The sequence below is a fragment of the Dipteris shenzhenensis genome, chromosome 19, assembly GCF_047967505.1.
Source record: "Dipteris shenzhenensis isolate YYH24624 ecotype China chromosome 19, Dip_SZ_1.0, whole genome shotgun sequence".
In the NCBI taxonomy this organism is placed as follows: Eukaryota; Viridiplantae; Streptophyta; class Polypodiopsida; order Gleicheniales; family Dipteridaceae; genus Dipteris; species Dipteris shenzhenensis.
The window spans coordinates 49,471,140-49,493,486 of NC_141614.1; the positions used below are offsets into that span (position 1 = coordinate 49,471,140).

The window sequence follows — 22,347 nt, forward strand, 5'->3', positions numbered from 1 at the left end:
GAAAAGCTTAACTCCTGCGAAGAATGGTAAGGCCCGTTTCCTTCGCACTCTCAGGCTCAAGAAAGAGGGCCGGTGTTTTTATTGCGAGGAGCGGGGCCACACGAAGAATGAGTGTCCTAAGCGGAAGAACCAGAAATTGGTGCTAGGACCCAAGCTCCAGGCAGGTCCACGAACCGCAGCCAAGGGAGCCAACCAGGTTACGATGACAGGTATTTCAGTAAATGTCATTACCTGCCCCCTTTCTTGTAATTGTACCTTTAATACTTCGTTGTTTGGTTCCCATGATCTTTTCCGAGTTTATGGAGAAGTTAGGGACCAACAGGTTCACATTCTCTTTGATCCGGGCAGCTCTCACAATTTTGTTAATTACAAATTTGTGCAGAAGATGGGGCTGTCCACAGTACCTAGCGACCACACCTACGAGGTGCAGCTTCCAGCTGGGAAGCAGTTTTGGGATCGCAAGGTTGAAGCGCTTCCCATCCAGATTCAAGCCTACACAGGAGCTCTCACATGTTATGTTATGCATCTAGAGCATGTAGACTTGCTGATCGGGATAGAGTGGTTTAAAACCCACAATATTCAGATTGGATGGACGGAGCATACGCTTTCTTTTGTAGACAAGGACACCCAATTTTGTATTCAGTGTGATAAGATTCCCCCTTCTCAGGGGCCTATTGTATCTGCGATGCAGCTTCGGAATATATTAAACACTTCTCATTATGATGTCTATCAGTGTGTTTTGATTCCACTTTCTTCATTTGTTGTTTCGGTAATTAACAAGAATGAATTAAGTGTGCTTGAACACCGTGAATTAAGAATGTTGTTAGATAATTTTAAGGACGTATTCCCAGCTCAACTGCCGGAAGGTTTACCTCCAGAACGGGCAGTAGATCATCGCATAGACTTAGTCCCAGGGGCTCAACCTATCAGTGTACCACCTTATAGGATGAGCCAGGTAGAGGAGGATGAGTTAGCTATCCAGCTTCAGGATTACCTGAATATGGGCTATATCCGCCCAAGTAAATCACCTTGGGGTGCACCTGTCCTCTTAAGAAAGAAGAAAGATTCTTCTTGGAGAATGTGTATAGATTATAAACGATTAAATAAAGTTACAATTAAGAACCGCTATCCTTTACCTCGTTCTGATGATTTGATAGACCGTTTGGCCGGAGCGAAGTATTTCACTAAGATTGATTTGTGTACGGGTTATCACCAAATCCGTATCTATGCTAAACACATAGATACGACCGCATTCCGGACTAGGTATGGTCATTACGAGTTCCTCGTATTACCTTTTGGTTTGACCAATGCTCCTGCTACTTTTCAGTAGATGATGAACGATTTGTTCAGAGATTATCTGGGCAAATTTGTAGTCGTGTTCTTAGATGACATCTTGGTATATAGTAAAACGCTTGAGGATCATATAGGACACCTCCGGGTTGTCTTACTTGTTCTAAGACAGCATAAGCTTTATGCCAAGATGAGTAAATGTGACTTCTTTATGAAGGAGATCATTTACTTAGGACACAAGATTTCTTCTGAAGGTATTAGCATTGATCTGGATCGTATCCAGAAGGTTTTAGAATGGCCTATCCCTCAGACTGTGAAACAACTTCGTTCTTTCCTAGGATTTACGGTATTTCTTCGGAAGTCAGTGCGTGATTATTCACATATCACGGCACCTTTGACCAACATATTGAAAGGTCGTGGACGCAGGTCTACTCAGCCGATCCCTTGGAATGATGCAATGAACAAGGCTTTTGAAACCTTGAAGTTATCTATCAAGGAAGCACCCGTTCTTGCATTACCCGATCCTACCCGGCCTTATGTTTTAGAGGCCGATGCGAGCGATTATGCGATTGGGGCAGCTCTATTCCAAGAGGGCAGACCTGTAGCTTTTGAGAGTAAGAAGCTAGACGACACCCAGTATCGTTGGCCCACACTTGAGAAGGAACTTTATGCGGTAGTGTATGCTCTCAAGGTTTGGAGACACTACTTGTATGGTTCAAAGTTCCTTGTATTGACTGATCACCAGTCAATTAAGTATGTGTGTGATGGTTCAGAATTGAGAGGAAGGAAAGCTAGATGGGCAGAGCTAATGCAGGATTTTGATTTCGAAATACGTTATCGTAAGGGTTCGTTGAATAGTGTGGCGGATGCCTTAAGTCGAGTTAAGTTTGTAAATGCTTTGTCATTTACGGAAATATCCTCAGACCTATTTCAATCCTTGAGAGGGCTATACGCAACTGATAGTCATTTCAGTTCTTATTGGCAGAGAGTCCAGGATGGGAGCTCCATGGTTGACCAGGACTCAGGGATTGTGCCACCTAGGATACAGGCGGCGGGAGGTCAGTGGATGATTAGGAACGGCTTGCTGTTCCGGAATGAAAAGATTTGTGTGCCTGATGTTCTGGACCTTAAATCCAAGATTCTCTAGGAGTGTCATGATGCTCCTAGTGCGGGACATCCAGGTATACATAGGACTCTGTCTCTTGTGAAGCATACCTTTTATTGGCCTAAGATGCGTGCATTTATAGAGAACTATGTAGTAGGTTGCCGGGTTTGTCAGGTTACTAAGGCTGAACGCCTTAGAAGCGCGGGCTTATTACAGCCATTACAGATTCCAGGTAATATAAATGGGAAAGTATTTCCATGGATTTTATTACTGGTTTACCTCGAACGCGCAAGGGTCATGACTCTATTTGGGTCATAGTCGACCGTTTGACAAAAATGGCTAGATTCTTACCTACAAGAACAACTATTTCAGCTGTTCAGTTGGCTCACGAGTTTGTGGACCACTTGTTCAAGCTGTATGGTTTGCCATCTGACATAGTCAGTGACAGGGACTCAAAGTTTACAAGTAACTTTTGGACACTTGTATTTGAGAAGTTGGAAACTACTCTAAGTATGAGTTCCTCGGATCATGCACAATCTGATGGCAGTACAGAAAAGGTCAACCAGTTGGTTGAAGACATGCTTCGGGCATATGTATCTAAGAGACAGTCTTCATGGGAAGATTATCTACCCATGATTGAATTTGCTTACAACAGTGCAAAGCATTCTAGTACAGGTTATAGTCCTTTTATGCTTATGTACGGGTTTCAACCTAAGTCACCAATTACGGTAGGATTAAAAGGGATTCAAAATGATGCTGCTAAGAACTTCTTGCAAGACATGCAAGAAATGTTGCAGTTTGCCAAGGAGTCTATTAGAAGTGCCCAAGATCGGGACAGATTTTATGCTAATAGACATCGTTCACCCAGAGAGTTCTCTGAAGGAACGATGGTATATTTGAGAATTCCTAAGGAATCCAAGAGCCTAAGTACTGGTTTGGTTCCGAAATTATCCCCCAGATACTGTGGCCCATTCAAGGTCATTAAAAGAATTGGACCAGTTGCATATCGACTAGAATTGCCTCCTGATGTTAAAGTACATCCAGTCTTTCATGTCAGTAGACTGAAAGAAGTATTGGGTGCAGATGATCAACTTGTTTCTCCTCATGAGATAATAGAAGTTACAGATTTGACTTTTATTCCTCACGAACCTGAATCTATTCTTGAATTCCGTGAAAGACAGATTCGAAATCGTACTATCACGGAATACAAGATTAAGTGGAAGGATCGTGTTGAGGAGGATGCAACATGGGAGACATTACAAAACCTCCAAAGAACATTTCCAGATTTCTTAGCGAACTCAGGAGTGAGTTCTTAGAGGAGGGGGAGTATGTCATGTGCACGGATTGGTATCTGACGTGTACTAGGTACACAGAACTAGCTCAGGTTAGCCTGGGGAGGCTTAGAGCTAGGCAGGCTTGATTCTCGGGTTGAGTGGCAAGGGTACGAACTATTTATAGGTCTTCGCTATTTTTGCCGCCGGGGCCCGAGTCTATAAAAGAGGCCCAGGGGGTTCAGTTCTCAGTGTCGATCAACGCACACGTGATGGCAGACTTGAATCCAGGAAGCATCTTGTCTTTCGAAAAATTCTGAGTTGCAGTTAATTCGGTCTTACAGCAGGGATTGTCGTTTATCTTTTCTGTGTATAAGAAAAAGTGGGAAAACCATCATTTATTATTATTTTTTAAAAAAAACCCAATAAAGGAAGAAAAAAAAAAAAAAGGGAAAAAAAAAACCCCCCCATCTTCCACTGTGAATCTATGGAAGCAGAAGGACAGAATTCAAGAGTGAATCCTAGTGAGTCTAGAGTACAGTCTACACAACAGATGTCACATCAGGCAGCACCTACATTGATTGGTAGGATTTCAATATTAGAGGATGCTTTACAGCAGATTATGAACTAGCAACTTCAAGTGAATGCTGGTCAAAATGAGATTAGGGAGATGATGCAAGCCTTGTCGGCTAGACCGTCTAGGATTGATAAGGGCAAAGCTCTAGCTGAGCCAGAGCCCAGTGTACATTCCTTAGAGCGCGCAAGGGTCAAAGTGCCTAATATTGCTAATTATAGACCGGAGAAGAACGCTGGTCGGATGACCGAGCGCAGCTCTGATGTGATCGAGGTTTGGTTGCACAAGTGGGAAGAAGCCTTCGCCATTTGTGAGATTAGATCCGATCTAAAGAAAATCCGCGAGGCCACACACCTGTTTATTGAGGCAGCGGACAGATGGTGGATAAAGCAACAGAAGGATCAAGTTGCTCCAACCACCTGGGAAGGGTTTAAAGCTGAATTCAGGAAACACTTTCTCCCACCTGATGAAGAATCCCGAGCTTGGGATGCTTATAGAAGTCTTCGTCAGAGGAGCTTGTCAGTGGCAGAATACACTGACAAATTCAGAGAATGTGTCATGAAAATAACAGACCCTCTCCCTATGTCGGTTCAGTTAAAAGACTATATCTATGGATTGAACCACAAGATCAAAATGGAAGTTCGGGCTAAGTATGTGACTACACTAGATGAATCTATAGCAGTAGCCCTGAACTATGAGGATGCCAGAGGCAGATCTGGTGGATTTGTGCAGGCAGGGACTCAGTATGAGCACTCGAGAAAAGGGGGATTTCAGAGGAAATGGGTTTCAAAGACAAGTGTCTCGCAGCCAAGTGGCCAAACCAAGCAGGTGAAGCCGGTTGAGGGACCAGTAAAAACAAGTACCACCGTTGGGGTGAAAAGGAAAATAACTCCAATGGTAGCCCGAGCTTGGTCAAAGTCCTCGTTGACCCCTGAACAAAAAGAGAAAGCTAAGAAAGAAGGATTGTGCTTCGGCTGCCTTCAGCGACATCAGTGGAAGGATTGTCCACTGAATAAAGATCGTCGCACGGCTAATATGATAATATCTGAATGCGACGTAGAAATGCAGGAGAGTCCCAGTGCAGAACATATGCAGATGCAACTGGCGGGACCTTCTCAGAGGTTAGTACCTTGTTTGTTATGTGTATCTGTTGCTAAGTTAGTGACGAGTGCACCTGATAACATCCTATCTAAGCCCGCAGCAACGGGGTATACAGTCTTCAATGATACGGAGTTAATCAAAATGAAAGGGCAAGTGGCCAGTCATGATGTCATTGTGTTGTTTGACTCAGCGTCAACTCACAATGTGATTAACTCCAAGCTCGCGAAGAGGCTGAAACTAAAGACAAGTCCATCCGACTATGCGTATACAGTCAGGATGGCCGATGGAAGTTCAACTGAAGTATGGGACCAAAGGGTTACCCAGTTGGAGCTTCGGATTCAGGACTATGCTGAGAAGCTTGATTTTGAAATGACCAAGCTTGCTCATGCAGATATAGCCCTGGGAATGGCGTGTCATTCTACGAAGAATCCAGCCATTGATTGGAAAAAGCACGTATATCAATTTAAGAGTTGGGAGCAAGTCTCGTTCCCAGGTGCTAGGTCTGATCCTGGATTGTGTCGCGGACGCGCGCCTGCATCTTAGCGTAGCCCAAGGCCCAGTGGCAGATCCAGGGCTTCACAGCGCCACCTGGTGGTATGGGACACCAGGCTGGTTTGGGATCTGATTGGGAGTTCGTGCCAGTAGCTCAGCTCGTAGCTCGGAGGGGACATCTTTTGATTCGGGATCACATCCCGTAGATGTCACGGTTGGGTGGTGAGCAACCTGCTCAGTTCTGATGTTGTGTGTGGTTGTTTTGCAGATCACGGGTTTCAGGAGTGCTGGGACGTGTCAAGTAGCCCCATGGCTACTAACGCACCTTTTTTGGAACAGGCTGCTGCACACCTGCGCTCCAGCATTTCTGCCGCCTCTACCTCCACTCCAGCATCCTCTGCCTCCACTCCTGCATCCTCTCCAGCATCATCTGCTTCCGCTCCAGCATCTCTGCCTCCTCTACTTCAGCTCCAGCATCTCTGCCTCCTCTGTCTCCGCTTCATCATCCTCTCCTGCTGCTGCTCCAGATCAGCATCGACTTATTTCTCTACTGCTGCCGTATTATTTCCTCCAGTTTTGCAGCAAACCTTTGCTCTTCTGACAATAGTTTGCTGACCCAGATCTGGTTCAAATCCAGCTAGTGGAGCTAGTGCAGAGCCCACTTCAGTTGGCTGTTCTGGAGGACTGCTGTTTGCTCCCTCCACAGTTTCTTTCTCAGATATCTCTTATCTTGTATTGAGTTCTTTTGGTGATATATATTTCTTCAGCTATCGTTAGTCTTCAGTGTTGTTTTATATGTCTCCAAGTACTTTCTTTATATGGTATCAGAGCAAGGTGTGCCTATCGACACCTTAGCCTTGACCTGATCATCAACTGAAGATGTCTTCTCCTTCTTTCCCGAAGCGATCTCAGCCCGAATCAACGTCTATTCAACCACCACCCTCGTCATATGTCGAGAGAGAGTCTGCAAGGATCGAAGGTGATGAATACCTCTCCAAACTCTTTAAAGAATTTGCTGAATTTCAGAAATGGAAGGAACTTGAAGCAGGTACCCGCACACCCCGTGCTTCTCCTCCTCCACGGTTTTCTCTGATACGTCAACAAGGACCTCTTTTCAACTCGGAAGAAGCAGAGCAACATTTCAAGTTCGGTGCCGACGAAGAACAAGTATACTCTGACGAAAGAGGACAGGCCGGCATGAGGACAATGGGTTATTCAACAATGCCTATCCCACAAGAATCAGTGCAAGGTATGTTGCCCTATTCCCTTGATGCAACTCCGCCTGTTATGCAAGGCATAGAAACGAGTAATCACGAGGACGCAAATCCATACATGCATGTGAACACTTGTAGACGAGAAAGGAGAAATGCGTCAGACAATGAGTTTGCTTTCGGTTCTCATTCTTCCTTCCCTCCCATCCCTCTCATATCTTTTGCTGCCATCTTTCCTCCAGTGGCTTCTCATCCTCCGTCTTCTCCCATGCCACTGGGCTCCTATAGTTTATTTCCCTCTATCTCTCCCGCTGCCTCTTTTTCCCCTCTCATGTCGTATCCCGCCTCTCATGTTTATCCCTCCCCTTCAGGGCCTTCTCCGAATCCTTTTGTTCCTCCGGTGGTGCCGCCTCTCCCTCCTTCACTCCGCTCCTGTTCTGAGTCCTTCATGCATCCACCGGTGGCGTCTCCCTATCATTCCCTTTCTTCCTCTCACCCTGTCTCTCCAACAGCCAAGCATGCTTTTACTGATATGACTCGTTTTAACGGGTCTAATTATACCACTTGGTCAACTCTCATGCGCCATGTGCTTGATTCTCAAGACCTATGGGAACTCATTCAAGGTACTGAACCGCAACCTGATCCTCATGTTTATCCTTATCAGGTAGTTCGCTCGTGGCGACATCGTAATGCCACTGCCATTGTCGAAATCATGCAAGGTCTTTTGCCTGAATTTCATTCTCAATTATAGCATTTTGACCTTGCCTCTGAGCGATGGGCACATCTCACTGACCGCTATGCGGCCCGAGATCGTACTCGTCGCATCAATCTTGACCACGATCTCCAGCAATTCCAGATCACTGCTGACGATAATCTCAAGGTCAAACTGGCAGACTGCTGAATTTGCCACAACTGGTCCTCCCAAATCTGAGGATGACCAAGTTACTTTCTTTTTGAACAAACTCCCGCCCAAGTATTTTAGTTTTATGCAGCAAATCATTTCTCAACCCTGCGCTCCAGCATTTCTGCCGCCTCTACCTCCTCTGCCTCCCCTCCTCCATCCTCTCCAGCATCCTCTGCCTCCACTCCTGCATCCTCTGCATCCTCTCCAGCATCCTCTGTATCCTCTCCAGCATCATCTACTTCCGCTCCAGCATCTCTGCCTCCTCGCTTCAGCTCCAGCATCTCTGCCTCCTCTGTCTCCGCTTCATCATCCTCTCCTGCTGCTGCTCCAGATCAGCATCGACTTATCTCTCTGTCTCTCTCTCTCTCTCTCTCTATGCACGCGCGCACGTGAGAGAGAGAGAGTGTGTGTTGCACGCACGCATGCATGTGTGTTGTGTGTGAGAAAAGCCTCTGCTTAATTGTTGATCCTAATGATCTAAAAAGACCAGCCCCTGTCAAAAACAATAATATTCACGCATACTAGCGTGAGATACCACCCCAAATATGCAGTCTCCAGAGATATTGAACAAAACTTGTTGATCAAAAACCTATGGCAAGGCCATTCATGGAGTAACTCTTCCAAAAGCCACTGCATCCCACACATAGAAGATCCTTGTGTTATAAACCAGTAGTAATCTATTTAATATGCCATTTGAGAGCTGCACAAAATAATTGCAGAATATCATGAATCGACAAATTCAAAAGATAACCAGTGTCGCCTATATCATGGATATATAGCCAGCTGCGGGAGAACAGAAAAATCAACACATGCCTTGGTATCCATTAAAAAAACCAATGAGCACAGTTCACAAGACCATACGGAGTCTAAGGAATGCTATAATTGATCGATCCCAAAAATTCCAGGCCTTGGTAGAATCAAATAGTAAATCAAACGGATACTCTAGAGTTTGGACTGATGAGCTGTGCAAACATACAGAATAACTTTCACTCTCCAAAGCTACAAGATGCAGCAAATACAATCTACTCTTGAGGATTTCCAGAACCCTCACAGTGGTCCCTGAGCAGCTTGAATGAGACAGAACAAGAATCAGCACTAATAACAATACTTAAAGCATGAAGTATTGTACCTGAGTCACGATAATGAGACGTTGAACATCCCTGTCATTCATTTCTGAATCATCGTCTTCATCGTCGTTGCGGCTGCAATAGCCATACACAAAGCAGAGGGCAGAAAGACAGAAGTTCAGATTTCTTCTTTCAGCAGAAGATAGATAGATATGTCATCATCTCACTCGGGTCTCCCAGAAGGGAAAAAATGCCTTCAATGATGCCTTGGTGATACCTTTTGAGCTGATACGAATGTTCTTTAATCCCTGTGCGATCTGACTCCAGCTCTTCGTCCAGCTGGAAAGTATCCTCCTCTTTAGGGGCAGAATTTTTTGTGGCAAATGCTGCAGATAAACCACCTCTTTTGAGTGCAACCGCTCTTGATTTGGCACTCCCACTGGCCGTACTGGATTGAGTTGCTCCATTCCACTGTTTTCTTATGCGACTTTCAATATCCCCAAGCCCAGTTGTGCCAGTATCAGACTGAAAAGAATTTGGACTGGCATTGCAACTTGATTCAGAATCACTTATCCTCGTGGTGTCAGTGTTGCAGCTATGATTGTCTTCCAGTTTATCATTGCCACTTCTTTCTGATCTTCTCAGATCCGAGTTCACTTCCAATTTCAACATTTCACTCCGTCCTTCACCTGCATATGATCCTGTAGGACCTAGACCAGGACCTAGACCTTGGTTCATTTCCATCAATGGCTGCCCCTCAAACCTGGAACCTGAGCTCGTGATATGTGCAGCAGTGCCTTGTCCAGAACTTCCATTTACAGCTTTACCGGGTTCCACTTGAGTTATTCTCTGATCTACATCAGTACTTACACCCTGGCTCTGACTTGACACCGTGTCACCATCTCCCCTCACATTTGGTGCCACAGCTGAAGCCGTAGGTCCATAATGACTCGGTGGAAGGAGCCACTTAGCCCAATCATCTCGTTTGCGAATCCTGTCCCCCTACCAATCCAAATATACCAAAAACAATGCATGAATGGGTAGGCCAAACATTCCGATCTTAAGGGTCACTTTCAAGATCTGGGCAAAATGAACCGGGTAACCGAATGATTCGTACCTGAACTTCAACAACTGTTGAATTCCGCAAGGCATCCAGAATGAGTGCTGGAATTTGTGTCAACATCCGTACCTGCAGCGTTCATTAGCCACCAGTCGGTTAAATACCGACCTCTTAATTTCCCAAGCCTGCAACATTCCCATGAGTTTCAATAAGCATACCCTGTTGAAATTTGCGATTACAGCAACTGGTATATATCCCTGTTCGTCCATGTTTGACCGCAAATATATATCTCTGCATAAATTCTCTATGCTGCAAGCCCCACCCCCCATGTAAGAAAACAGGTGTTAGGACTCTCTGCTATATAATAGAAAAACAATTCACGGCAAGTATAGCAAGCAATTTTTGCTTCACCTAAAATAGTACTCGATTTGCTTCACGATCATTGCTCTCAGGGATACAGGATCTGGACCGGTCAACACAACTCCAGGTGGTGGTCCAGGAGGAGCAAAAAAAGGGGGACCGCGCAAAGGATCTGGTGCTGCTGGCAAGTAGTACATTCCTGCTGCTGCATCTGCGGCAAATCTCGCCTATAATCAGACATGTCTAAAACCTAGAGTGATGAGAGCTAGCATAACAAAAACAAAGAGAACAGCTGTCCTTAAGCCACCACTGAGTACAGGTATTACTGACACATTATTTTCAGCCTCATGCTGCTGTAAATCATGCCATTCACATAAAGAGGCCCCCCAAAAAACTAGTTCAAATAAACATCTCAGGATGTGAAAGATCAAGGGCAGTACTCTGAAAACCTGCAGCAAAAAAGGCTGGATTCGTATTCATGAAGGGTGATGTGGGACGTTGAAGGTTCCTAGGGCCAACACGTTGCTGTTGAAATGCCATTCCGCCATCCCTGCCATTCCCATAGCCCCTGTTGTTGGGAGGATGCCAACCATGGCTACCCCGGCTTTGCTCCCGCATATTGTTCCTCCTATTTGGAGCATTATTTGGGAAAGTGCCTGTTCCATCCCCCCTTTGAGGGAAGTTGCGAGTATGGTCGTTATTCCCTCCGGCAGCTGGAGATGCTTTGCTTCCCACCTCTGCCGCTCCTTTCCCTCCATGATCTGAGACCGCTGGTTCAGTCATAGAAACTGAAAGTGGCACAGGTGGTGGTGGTGGGATGCTGTTGTCAATGGTCAGAGGAGTTGCAGAAAGGGATGGAGCCTGAGGTGCAGGAATGCCATTTGTAGCATTACCGCGTTTGGCTGCCACTTTCTGTCTGTTTGCAGTTGGGGAGCCACTACCGTTATTTGCCCCACCATTCCCAACACCCCTGGACCATGACGGTCCTGTTACGGATGCCTACCAATCCACCAAAAAGCTCAACGAATCAGACAGCACATCCACAACAATGTGAATACACAGAAGAAAATTGTACATATAGTACAGTCTGAATAAAACGAGCATTTATCACATCAAGGACCCCAGTTTCACCACAACAATCCTCCTACATTGGGTAGATGCATCTAAAAGAACCTGAATTGCAGAAACATCAGCCGTAGGAGACAGAGGAGGTGGCTTTGCAATCTCGGACCCCTTCGAACTGCGTGCATCCGCTAGTGCTGGCCAGGAAACAGCTCCCATCACGGGTCCAGAACCCGAAGCTCTTCCACCGCTATCCAAGGGCTTTTTCCAAGCTGGCTTAGCAGGTTTTACCGGAGAATCTAACGGTGCGGCTGATTCAGATGCATCCGTTTGATCACCTGCGGTCGCTGTTCCTTCCAACGGAGAGCCGTCGACCTGGACATCCCCTGGCTTCCTCCCAGTACACGGAGAGCCAGGGGTCACTGGAATCGGAGCACCTGAAGGTGAAGTCGACCCCGTTGATAAAGCAGGAGAAGTCGGTGTCTTTTTGCCTTCCGAATTTGAATTGGAAGGAGCTGGAGCAGGGGAGACCGTTTTCGCAGAACCAGCCTCGCCATCGGGTGCAGTCTGACCTCGGACGACCTGAGACCACGCGCCCTTCAACCGAGCCCCCGCAGTTGCCCCTCCTGCGACTGCTGCAGCTATCCCTGCACCTCCCCCGCCTCCAGATGCTAAAGTCTTCACTGCTGAAGAGGAAGGAGCAGCAGAAGAAGACGACGACCAGGAGGAAACAGGGGGAGGAAGGCCACCACCATCGAAGCCAGAACCGGAAGGGCCGAGCTTGCTATCGATGCTGCTGCTGCTGCTGCTGGAGCCGACAGGGGCAGGGGGAGGGGGGGGGAGGTCGAGCAGCTGCTGCGGCGGGGGGGAGGGGGAGGGAGGGGGGAGGGGGGATTCGGAGGCCATGGAAGGCAGGCAGTGCCCTCCGAGCTGCGAGGCTATGGGGTGAGGGAGGGATGAGCGAAATCGGGGGCCATGAAGGGTTTGGGGGAAGAATTGAGGAGAGGAAAGCGAGCTATGGAGGCAGAGGTGAGGAGGAAGAAGCTATGGAGCTTGAAGAAGACCAAGAAGAAGAAGAAGAAGACGATCCCTACGCACCGCAACCGATGAGCTCCCCAAAATACAAAGAAACAGAGTATCTCTTCAGCAAAACCATCAAAAGAGAAAGAGAGAGAATTTGCAACCCCCCTCTTCTAGTGAGAGACTAGAGAGAGTGTGTGTCTGCCAGCATAGCTAGAGAGTGGATGCGCATCCCCTTCCACGTCATACACCCTGCCCATCCCCCTTACAATTATCTCATGAGTTTTTGTTTTGCCCTTTTAAGCTTCTTTTTTTCCGCTTATCTCTTTTATTTTATTTTTTTTTGGGGGGGGAAGGGGGTTGTTCTCTAGGATAAGTCTTGCCCTTCTTCATTTATACCCCTCCCATGATCACCACCCCTTATCCCTCTATAGCGCTTCTATGCAAGTAGCCTCCAGGGCTTTGGCTTAGTGGTTTGCGCATCCCTCTATAGCGCTTCTCTGCCAGTAGCCTCGAGCACTTTGGCTTAGTGGATTGAGCATTGGGCTTCCAATCCTCACGTCACTCGTTCAAGTCTTTGAGCCCTGGCCTAGCGTTCTAGCTCATGGTTAGGTGCATGTATCACCTGTGTGGTGTGTGTGAGTTAACCACAGCTGTGGACCCTGTGCCAACCGATCCAGAGCAAGGTGCCCCTCAACAAGACCACAATGCCGTGGGGGTGTGTTTTTTTTTTAACTTCTCTGCCCGTCCATGTCATCGACTCCCTTCCACCACCTTTCGTTGCTTCCCTTGCCACCTCCGTAAAACCTAACATCCACAATGTCCCCACGATGCCTCTGCAAAGAGTTTGGGCTTTGCCATCTTGGTCAATTTGCTACCTAATTGTGAAATAGCCAATGGAAGATAACACTCTCCCACCTCAACCTGTTAGGCCTATCCTTTAAGGCTAACATCAATTAATTAGTATGCAAACCCATGTACATAGACAACTCTTCCCATGAGATTCCTAAAAATTCCACACACATCAGATTCTACATTTTTCTTCATATTAATGCTCTACACACAACCACCACATAATAAAAATAAATTGATTGGTCCTTTTACTTTAGAATTGTTTATGATTTATAATTAGGAAGATGAGGGAACCACCTTAGTAGGCAACCCCATGATGTCTTGCAATTCAACCAATAGAATATTTGAAATAATTTTGCGTAGCAACTATGAAGTCTGAAAGTGCAATGACACTTATGAGAAAAGCTTTACATCTTCGCCAACCCTCCACATAATGGAAGTTATTGGACTTCCTCAGCCTCCACTATATGAATAATCTCCCATGCCTAACACATGAGTGCAAAATCATCCCTAGAAACAATGGCATAACATCATGTCACCTACTACAATATTTGGATACTAAACTACAATTTAATACTCCACATTCTTGTTTTTTCTCTTGGATTTCCATAACGTCTAGCTTAGTATATTACCTTTTGGTGGGCAACTCTAATGAGTTTTTAGTATTAATTAAATTGATTTGTGTCAATATATACTTACCATGTTAGCCAACTTCAATGACTTCTAGATCCCTATAAATTTAACAATGAATTATTCTTCTTCAATCCATTTAAATATGTATGTAGCCTTTTAATGTTTCTCGTGATAAAAGATGGATGGAACACTCCTTTTTTCTTTTAGCTATGTTTGGAATGCCACCTATGGCTTATCAAAAGGACTTATAGGGCCCTTTGTTTCCCTTTACAAGGAGCTTACAAGAGTCCTTTTTAGATATCCAATCTCGTGTTTCTACATATCTAGCAAAATTTATACTTGAATGTACATGTTTCTTCAAAGGCTTCTATTATTTGTTCATATGGAGCATCGAGTGTAAAACACACTTTGTGCTTGTGCCCTTAATGAAATTTTCTACTATGTGTTGAAAAGTTTGTGCTTCACTTTATTCTTTCTACTTGCACATAGATATCTTTTATGTTTTAATAGAAAGAGGCATTTGCTGGATGTACAGACCTATACCATAGATGTAAGCCCTTATTCCAAATATTCCCTAGGCAATGAACTAGGTTCTCTAAAAATAGGTTGTTTTTTGAGAGCAAAATTTTCTCTTTTTCCCATGATTAGCTTCCTAATTTGTATGGTTGTTTTTCAAGCATTAATGGAAAGTCATTTTCTATGGGGAGGGAAATGTAGGCTTTTATGGTAGTGTGCTCCTCGTGTCTTTCTTAGTGTTCCTTAAGAGATTGTTGTGGTATTGAATAAAGGAAGTTCTCAAGAGAGGAAGCTTAATTATTTAAGTGATGAATGTAGTTGCAATCACATAGACTATGGACACTATGTAGTTCTCTCCTCGAATATGTTCAAATTGGCAATGTTATAGGTAGCTTTTGCTCTCTAGCTTGGATCATTTCTTCTTTGATCTTAGTTGCCATGACTTCAAAATTAGTCATTCCATCATTCCACTCCCCATTGCACACTACCATTTCACTCCTTTATGTTTGCTAGCATTTCATGGTCTCCTTTGTACTCTTCATGACTAATTGGTTTTGCCAAATCTACTATGAACCATGTTATTATCATCTTGGCTAGGATCACATTTTGTAATTAATATTTTCATTCTAGCATGAGATGTCCTAATTTTTACCTTTTGCACGTACTTGATTTTACCCAATTGATGAAGAGATGGTATTTTTACAAATTTTGGAAGGCCATTGTCTTTCCCTAGTCCACATTTGCTTCAAAGATTTCTCAAAATGGAATTAAACTCTCCTACTCTTGGTGAATCGATAACAACTCTAGCCAAGTGGATCCATTTTATATGGTGTATGTGAAGTTTGGGGACTAATTGCAAAGTGCCTCTAAGTAGTTGTGAAGACTTGATCTCTCAAGAGACACGAGACCCTTTAAAATTTCTAATTTTGGGGTTTGCATTTGTTTTGGGTTTGAGATTGGTGGCGCAAGTATTTATACTTCCCGTATGACAACTTTGGGGGGCCAAGATTTTGTATGAGGATATGATATACCATTACAATAAGGTTGTCACCTTAGATCTTGTGTCTTTATTCCTTACCTAGTCCGAAATCATGTGCATTTCTACACTTTTACTTAGAGAATGTGATGATGAAATGGTGTATTTTTTAGAAAAACTAAAAGCAAATGGTGAATTTTGTCAAAGATAAAAATGTTATTGTATTACTCAAGCTCAAAATTTGAATTTAGCCTTAAAAATATGTGCATTTTCTACTTGAGAGTCTCCATAAGCATATGGAATGAGTTTTATGTTTGAGAGTCTCATTTATGAATCTTGGTAGTTGAGTCTTTAGCATAGCAAGTACTAAATGCATGAGTTCAATCTAGTTCAGATGCATGCACTTTAGGTAGTTATTTCAGGTACTTTTACCATGAGGGATCATTAAAATGATCTCAACTCATGCCATCAGAGAGATCCCCTTTAAAGAGAAACTTAATCATTTGAGAACCATTTCATCATGTAGATGCTAAGGTTTGCTTAGCTACCTAGTATTTTAGCATCTTATGTGTGTTGATCTTGTTGTTTTGTTGGTGTTTTGAGGATATGATATGCTGCTTGTCATCATTTGACTTTTTTTGGGTTTTTTGTATGGTTGTATCATTACATGGATCATTAACAATTTGTTTTGTAGACTTGTTGGATTATGCCCTAACCTTTGGAGAGTGAAGTGTTTTGCAAGGTGGTGTATGTCTTCATGGGAACCTAGAGAATATGATGAGCATGGGAATATGGTTGCTTGGGATAAATAGCATGTCATGTATAGGGATAAGGGTTATTGCGAGTGGATAATTAGGGTGCATTGCCACCATTGTAGCTCTTATTTATGTTTGTCAAACATGGAATGTGTGGATGGGGAAATCGTACCAGTAGATCATCCTCTCTCTCGATTGGATAGTCATAGGGCAAGCTAAATGTTTATTTACGGATGTTTCCCTTGTTTCCTTTGTGTTAATGGGTGTTTTTGTGTTGGGATTGCCTAAGTTTATCTCACTTGAGAGTCTAAGAGGGTGGTGAATGCCCCAAGTATTTGTAAGGTTTGTAGCTGAGTGGAATTCTCAGTTGTAGATTAAGGTTAGGACCTATTGAGAGGGTAAGGTTGTTTGCTTGCTTGGTATTTCCATGGGTTTACATGACCCATTGAGGGTCCTAGTTCCACTTTGCAAGAATTAGGAAGTTTTGCATCCATTGCTCACTGTATTAAACACATGCACTCACTTTGATTTGTCACTTGTGTTATGGATTCTACATAGTCCATTTTCTTTTACATTAGTGCTAGCACAGGTGGTATGAACATCCACAGGTGTTATGGATTTTACATAGTCCATTTGCTTTTACATTGGTGCTAGCACGGGTGGTATGAACATCCCACATGCATCAAGGTTCCTGATGGGTGGTGGCTTCCCAACCTTGGGGTGATTGATGACCACAATCGTAATCTTCTATGTGGTTTACATCAAAGAAGCTACATTGCCATACTAAGATGACCATGATTGCGAAAGAGCAAATAAAAAGTCCTACATCCAATCATTGGGAGGATACACATCTAGTTCAGGGGATGGCTATTAACTCTTTTCTCTTTGGAGTTGAAGCTCTCACTTAGTTTATGCACCTAGAGTCATGGTTTAGCATCAAAGACTTGTGGAGTGAAGACATCAACCTTATTCTATTTGGAGTTGGGCGTTATCAATTGGTTTGGATAGTCAATTTGTAATCATCCTTCAGTCGAAGTGCTGGTCATTCTGCTTGGATAGACTAGGAAGACTCCAAATTGTCTTAGTTTGGTATTGTGTTACTCCGTAAGGTCAAAGGACATGGCTAAAAGAATAGATCTAATCCTTTAGGCAAGATTTGAACCCATGAACTTCATCGTAAACATAACCCACTAAACTTGAGGTTCCATAGGTTTCATGTCCTCTTAACCATTTGTTGGTCCAAATTGTTAAAGCTCATAACTTTAGATTCATTTCTTAAATTGCATTGGTCTAAAAAGGAAAATTTCTTAATGATTTATGCATTATTTTCTATGTGAGTAATTCTATTTTTTGTAGGAATGTAAAGGTCAATATTAATTTGCAAGTTTGCTCATGGTATTGATGCATATGTGCATGGGTATGAAGATTAGAGGGATTCATGCATTTAAAATGTCAAAGTTGACAATGGCTAGTTTTAAATGAGTATCGTATTTAAAAGGGTATATAATAGCATACTCTAGGCAAGAGCATGTCTTTTGGCACTGTAAGGGTATACAAAAGCATACTCTAGTCATGAGCATGTGGTTTTGCACTAATGGATTATAAAACATTAATAGTTCCCCAATCCCATAATGATATGATTTTGTTCATTGCAAGGGTAAGCTATTATAAAATCTTTATCTCAAACTTTCCTAAACTAATAAGATCTTAAATGAACTTGACAAATGCACATGAATTTGTATGGACTATGGAATGCCAAACTAGCTTTGAAACTTTAATCAATTATGTGTAGAGTGGTAGGTCTTTAGTCACCCTTATACTGTGTTTGGTGGCCAACTCTCTTCGGAGATGTGGCCGAATTCATCAAATGGTGTGACGCCTGCCTCGACTTTGGGATGATAACAATGACCCACATGTTGTAGGAGAGATCAAAAAAGGGAAGGGAAAGCAGAAGAAAATGAGTATCACCTTGCAACAAAAAGTGAACACCTATTGTCTTTATGCAAAAATGGAGAAATGGCTCAAACAATATGAAGAACAAAGAGTTAAAAGAGAGTAGGATAGAAAAGCTTGGTAAAGGGCCAACAAAGAAGGAATCATCCCCTAGAGTTATTAAAAATTCCAGCTAAATGCACCATTGATTGGGTAGAAGAAGCTCTTGAGGCTGCTAGTCGAAGAGGGGAGATTGTGACAGACATGGAGGAGGAAATCGCACGCGGTTGTGATCTAAAGCTAACGAGAATCCATTACCTTTGCATCACACTATTCATTCAATGCAATGTGGGAGTATGGTAATCATTACTGAGTAGAGAAAATTGATGCAAGGCACAACACATTAATGGTTAGGCAAGGCACCTCATAGAATATAATTTTCTACATCCAAGTCTGAGTGGTGTATTTGTGAGTTGGGTTATTTGTAACCTTTTGCATCACATAACCATCTTTTACACCATTTGTAGGGAAACTGCAAGGTGTCTTGGGTTAGAACATCAAAGGATGTGTTTTTTGGCATTACTAGTTATTGTAAAGTTTTCACCTAATGAGATTGTTGAGGAAACTTTACCCAATACATAGGTGAGGTATGAATGTTTATAGGGAGTGGATGACTCAAGAGAAAACTAGGCTGGCATGAGAGAGCCATAAAAGTTATGTACTGGCTGTCTATCAGTATTTCACATTCTATGATTGTGTATATTCAGGATGCAAGCACGCCGAAGGAGGCATGGGATACTTTGACAAAAATGTATAGCACAAATACGCAAGCCAAGAAAATGCAACTCAAGCAGGAGTTGCGTAATGTGTAGAGAGAAAATATGAGCATCAATGACTACCACATGAAGGTGAAGAAGATTGCAAATGCACTTGCTTCTATTGGGTCACCCGTGGAAGATGATGATTTAGTTTCTGTGACCTTGAATGGTCTAGGAAAGGATTATGCACAATTCCGGACATCCATTGCCGTCCGTGAGAATTTTCCTGATTTTGAGTAGTTGATTGTTCTTCTAATTTCTGAAGAGCAGAGAAATGGTGGTGCATCTTCTTTAGGAGGAACTTCAAAAGAAGCTGTCTTCTACTCAAATGCTGGAAGAGGTAGAGACAAAGGTAGAGTAGGCCAATTTGGAGGCTGTGGTAGAAATCAGAATATGCAGCAAATTCAAGAAAACCAGTCCTATGGAGGAGGACGTGGTAACTTTAGAGGCAGGGGGAGCCAAAGAGGTCATGGTGGATGGCAGAGAGGCCAAAATGCAAACAACAATGTTGAATGCTACTACTGTGGTAAAATGGGTCATATGGTTAAAGACTGCTATAAAAAGCAGAATGACATCATGACTGGAAAATTGCAGCAAGGCAATTATGCATCCTCTAGTAGACAGGGTGATGACAGAAATGAGCATCTATTTATGGTACAGCACATGACCAATTCTGTGACAAGTGTAGAAGAAAGCAATGATGTGTGGTATGTTGACTCAAGTGCGTCAAACCACATAACAGGTCATGCAGAATGGATGCAGGATGCAAGGAAAATGGAAAGACCAGGATTTGTGGAGACTATGATGATACTACACATCCTATTGTGCAGATTGGTAAAATTCCTTTGTCTATGCAAGATGGAAAAAAGAAATACCTGTTTGATGTATTTCATGTCTTGAATATCACCAAGAACTTGGTTTCTGTTGGTCAAATGGTTGAGCAGGGCTTGCAAGTCAGATTTAATCCTCATGGATGCTTTGTTGAGGATATGAAAAATAAAGGTCACTTGATAACAAAAGGGAAGAAGAAGGGCAAGATGTTTACGTTGGATGGGGACATGCCTGAATTGAGTGCAGCAATGTTTGCACATGGGACCGGTGTAGTTACAGATATTGATATTTAGCATAAATGTGTTGATCATGTTAATGTACAGTGACTTAAATTAATGTAGGCCCAAAATATTGTTGCAGGATTGCCTAAGTTCAAGGTTGCAGAAATGCATAAGGTATGTGAAGCCTATCAATTTGGAAAACAAGCAAGGAAACCATTTCCTAGACATGTTCAAGAGAGTAAGAGGCCATTGGAATTAATCCACTCTGATGTGTGGACTACCAAAGCCATATCTATTGGAAGCTATCATTATTTTGTCACTTTTATTGATGACTACAGTAGAAAAGTTTGGGTGTATTTTATGAAAAAGAAAAGTGAAGTGTTTGGGCATTTCAAAGCTTTTAAAGCTATGGTTGAAAAAGAAACAGGCCTGCAAATAAAATGCCTAAGGTCAGATGGAGGGGGAGAGTACCTCTCAAATGAGTTTGCAAGTTTCCTGCAGGAGCATGGCATAAAGCATCAATATTCATGTAGTCATACCCCACAGCAAAATGGACTTGCAGAAAGGAAAAACAGGCATATTGGAGAGGTATCTCGTGCCATGCTTAACGAAAAAGACCTGCCAGATTATTATTGGACCGAAACAGTTGCTACAACAGTCTACATAATGAACAGGACTCCCACTGCAGCAATACATGGCATGATGCCAGAGGAGAGGTATACTGGTAGGAAACTAGATATTTCTCATTTGAAAGTTTTTTGTTGCATTGCCTATGTTCATGTGCCAGATGAGTTGAGATCCAAGTTGGATCCAAAAGCTGAGAAGTGTATCTTTATTGGTTATTCTCTGTAGCAAAAAGGGTATAGATGTTATAACCCTTCTACTTGTAAGTTTACAGTGAGCAGAGATGTTGTTTTTAATGAGATGAGCCGCTGGTATAAACCAGTAAATGTGATTGATGATGTAGATGCATAAAATGGTAATGTTGCACAGAATTCATAGCAGCAATCACAAAATATTAGTGGACTTGTAGTGTCCTCTAGCAATGGTTCACATACTCCACCATGGACAGGCAGATTGAGATCAGGATGAGCAAAGATGAGATGCATCGACTACAAAGGTGACAGAATTGTAGAAGACAATAGAGATGAAGGAAACAAAGCCACGACATAAGTCGAAGTAGCTGAATGGAAGGAGAGACTCAACCCTATCCATTCCATTGGAATGCCTCTCTCTCACCCCTATCTTTATATCAGCCCATGGTGTTCTTCTCCCCCCTATAGTGTCTCTCTCTTGTAAGCCCTTGGTTTTGTTATGCTCCAAAGCCCTCCTCTACAACATTGCCCATATTCACCATTTCTTTGAGTAGTATAGTTCCCATTTATATTTGAGAGCTCTAGAGCTTGATTGTAGGAACCCCCTAGGAACTCATTTTCTTGTTGTTTGAAATTTATGTTTGATAGGATTTGTGTGTGGAATTCCCTTCTATGAGAGAGAGAGAGGCAGAGGTTTGTGAATTTGCACAAAGTCTATGACTTCTACATCACTATGAGTATGTCTAGACAACATTGACTATATTTTTATGTGTTGCTCTTGAAGCTTGCATTCTAAACTCTCTGAGAACTTATTTCAAGCTAAGTAGTTATTGAAGTACATTCTTATGCTCTTGAAAACACTGTAGTTCTTGTCAAGGCCTATTACAAGAGGCTTCTAGAGCCTTGTGTGGTTTATGGAGCCCAAGTGTATACTTGAAGCTCAATGACACATCTCTAACTTCGTTACATTAAAAAAAAGTGCATAGGTAGGATATATTAAACGTTTAAATTTGTTTTTTAACGAAATGCAAAAGGTTAAACTAATGAATGTAAAAATTTGAAAAACCCTAGTACCTTCTCTTTCATCTCGTTGCCCTATGTTGATTGCCTCGCATGCTGTGCTGCTGTCGATCTCATCATGTGCGTAGCTCAAGCGTATCTCATCCTGCACTTTTGTCTCCACTTTCCTTGCCCCTTTGCTTTTTTGGGTTCCTAACTTTAGCTTGCCTTTCCTCGCTCGCCGCTCGCCACACCTTGTCATTTATGTTGATGATTTGATCATCACAGGTGATAGTAATGAAGATATCCTTCATGTGAAATGCTACTGAAGTAGAAGTTTGAGATGAAGGACTTGGGAGAGCTGCGTTACTTTTTGGGCATTGAGGTGATTAGATCCACAAGTGGGATATGGCTCTTGCAGAGGCAGTATGGATTGGACATGCTATCCAAATATGGGATGACAGGCTATAAGCCTATTTTAG

At 43.1% G+C, this 22,347-nt stretch overlaps 1 protein-coding gene across 4 annotated transcripts in view; it reads right to left on the reverse strand.

The window, feature by feature from the left end:
* LARP1A (LA RNA-binding protein) overlaps positions 1-12,637 on the reverse strand; it is a 46,968-nt gene extending 34,331 nt beyond the window's left edge. Inside the window, exons 1-7 of one of the 4 annotated variants that reach the window (XM_087390130.1) lie at positions 11,609-12,637; positions 10,885-11,434; positions 10,487-10,640; positions 10,294-10,384; positions 10,133-10,204; positions 9,293-10,017; positions 9,078-9,150 (exon numbers count right to left, since the gene is read on the reverse strand). In XM_087390130.1, coding sequence (XP_087246256.1) covers positions 9,078-9,150; positions 9,293-10,017; positions 10,133-10,204; positions 10,294-10,384; positions 10,487-10,640; positions 10,885-11,434; positions 11,609-12,403 — 2,460 coding nt within the window. In that variant the 5' untranslated portion in view covers positions 12,404-12,637. Of the gene's footprint in view, positions 1-9,077; positions 9,151-9,292; positions 10,018-10,132; positions 10,205-10,293; positions 10,385-10,486; positions 10,647-10,875; positions 11,435-11,608 lie in introns of all 4 variants that reach the window. The other 3 variants (XM_087390129.1, XM_087390128.1, XM_087390127.1) reach the window with 3 other exon arrangements.
* Positions 12,638-22,347: the final 9,710 nt, after the last annotated feature.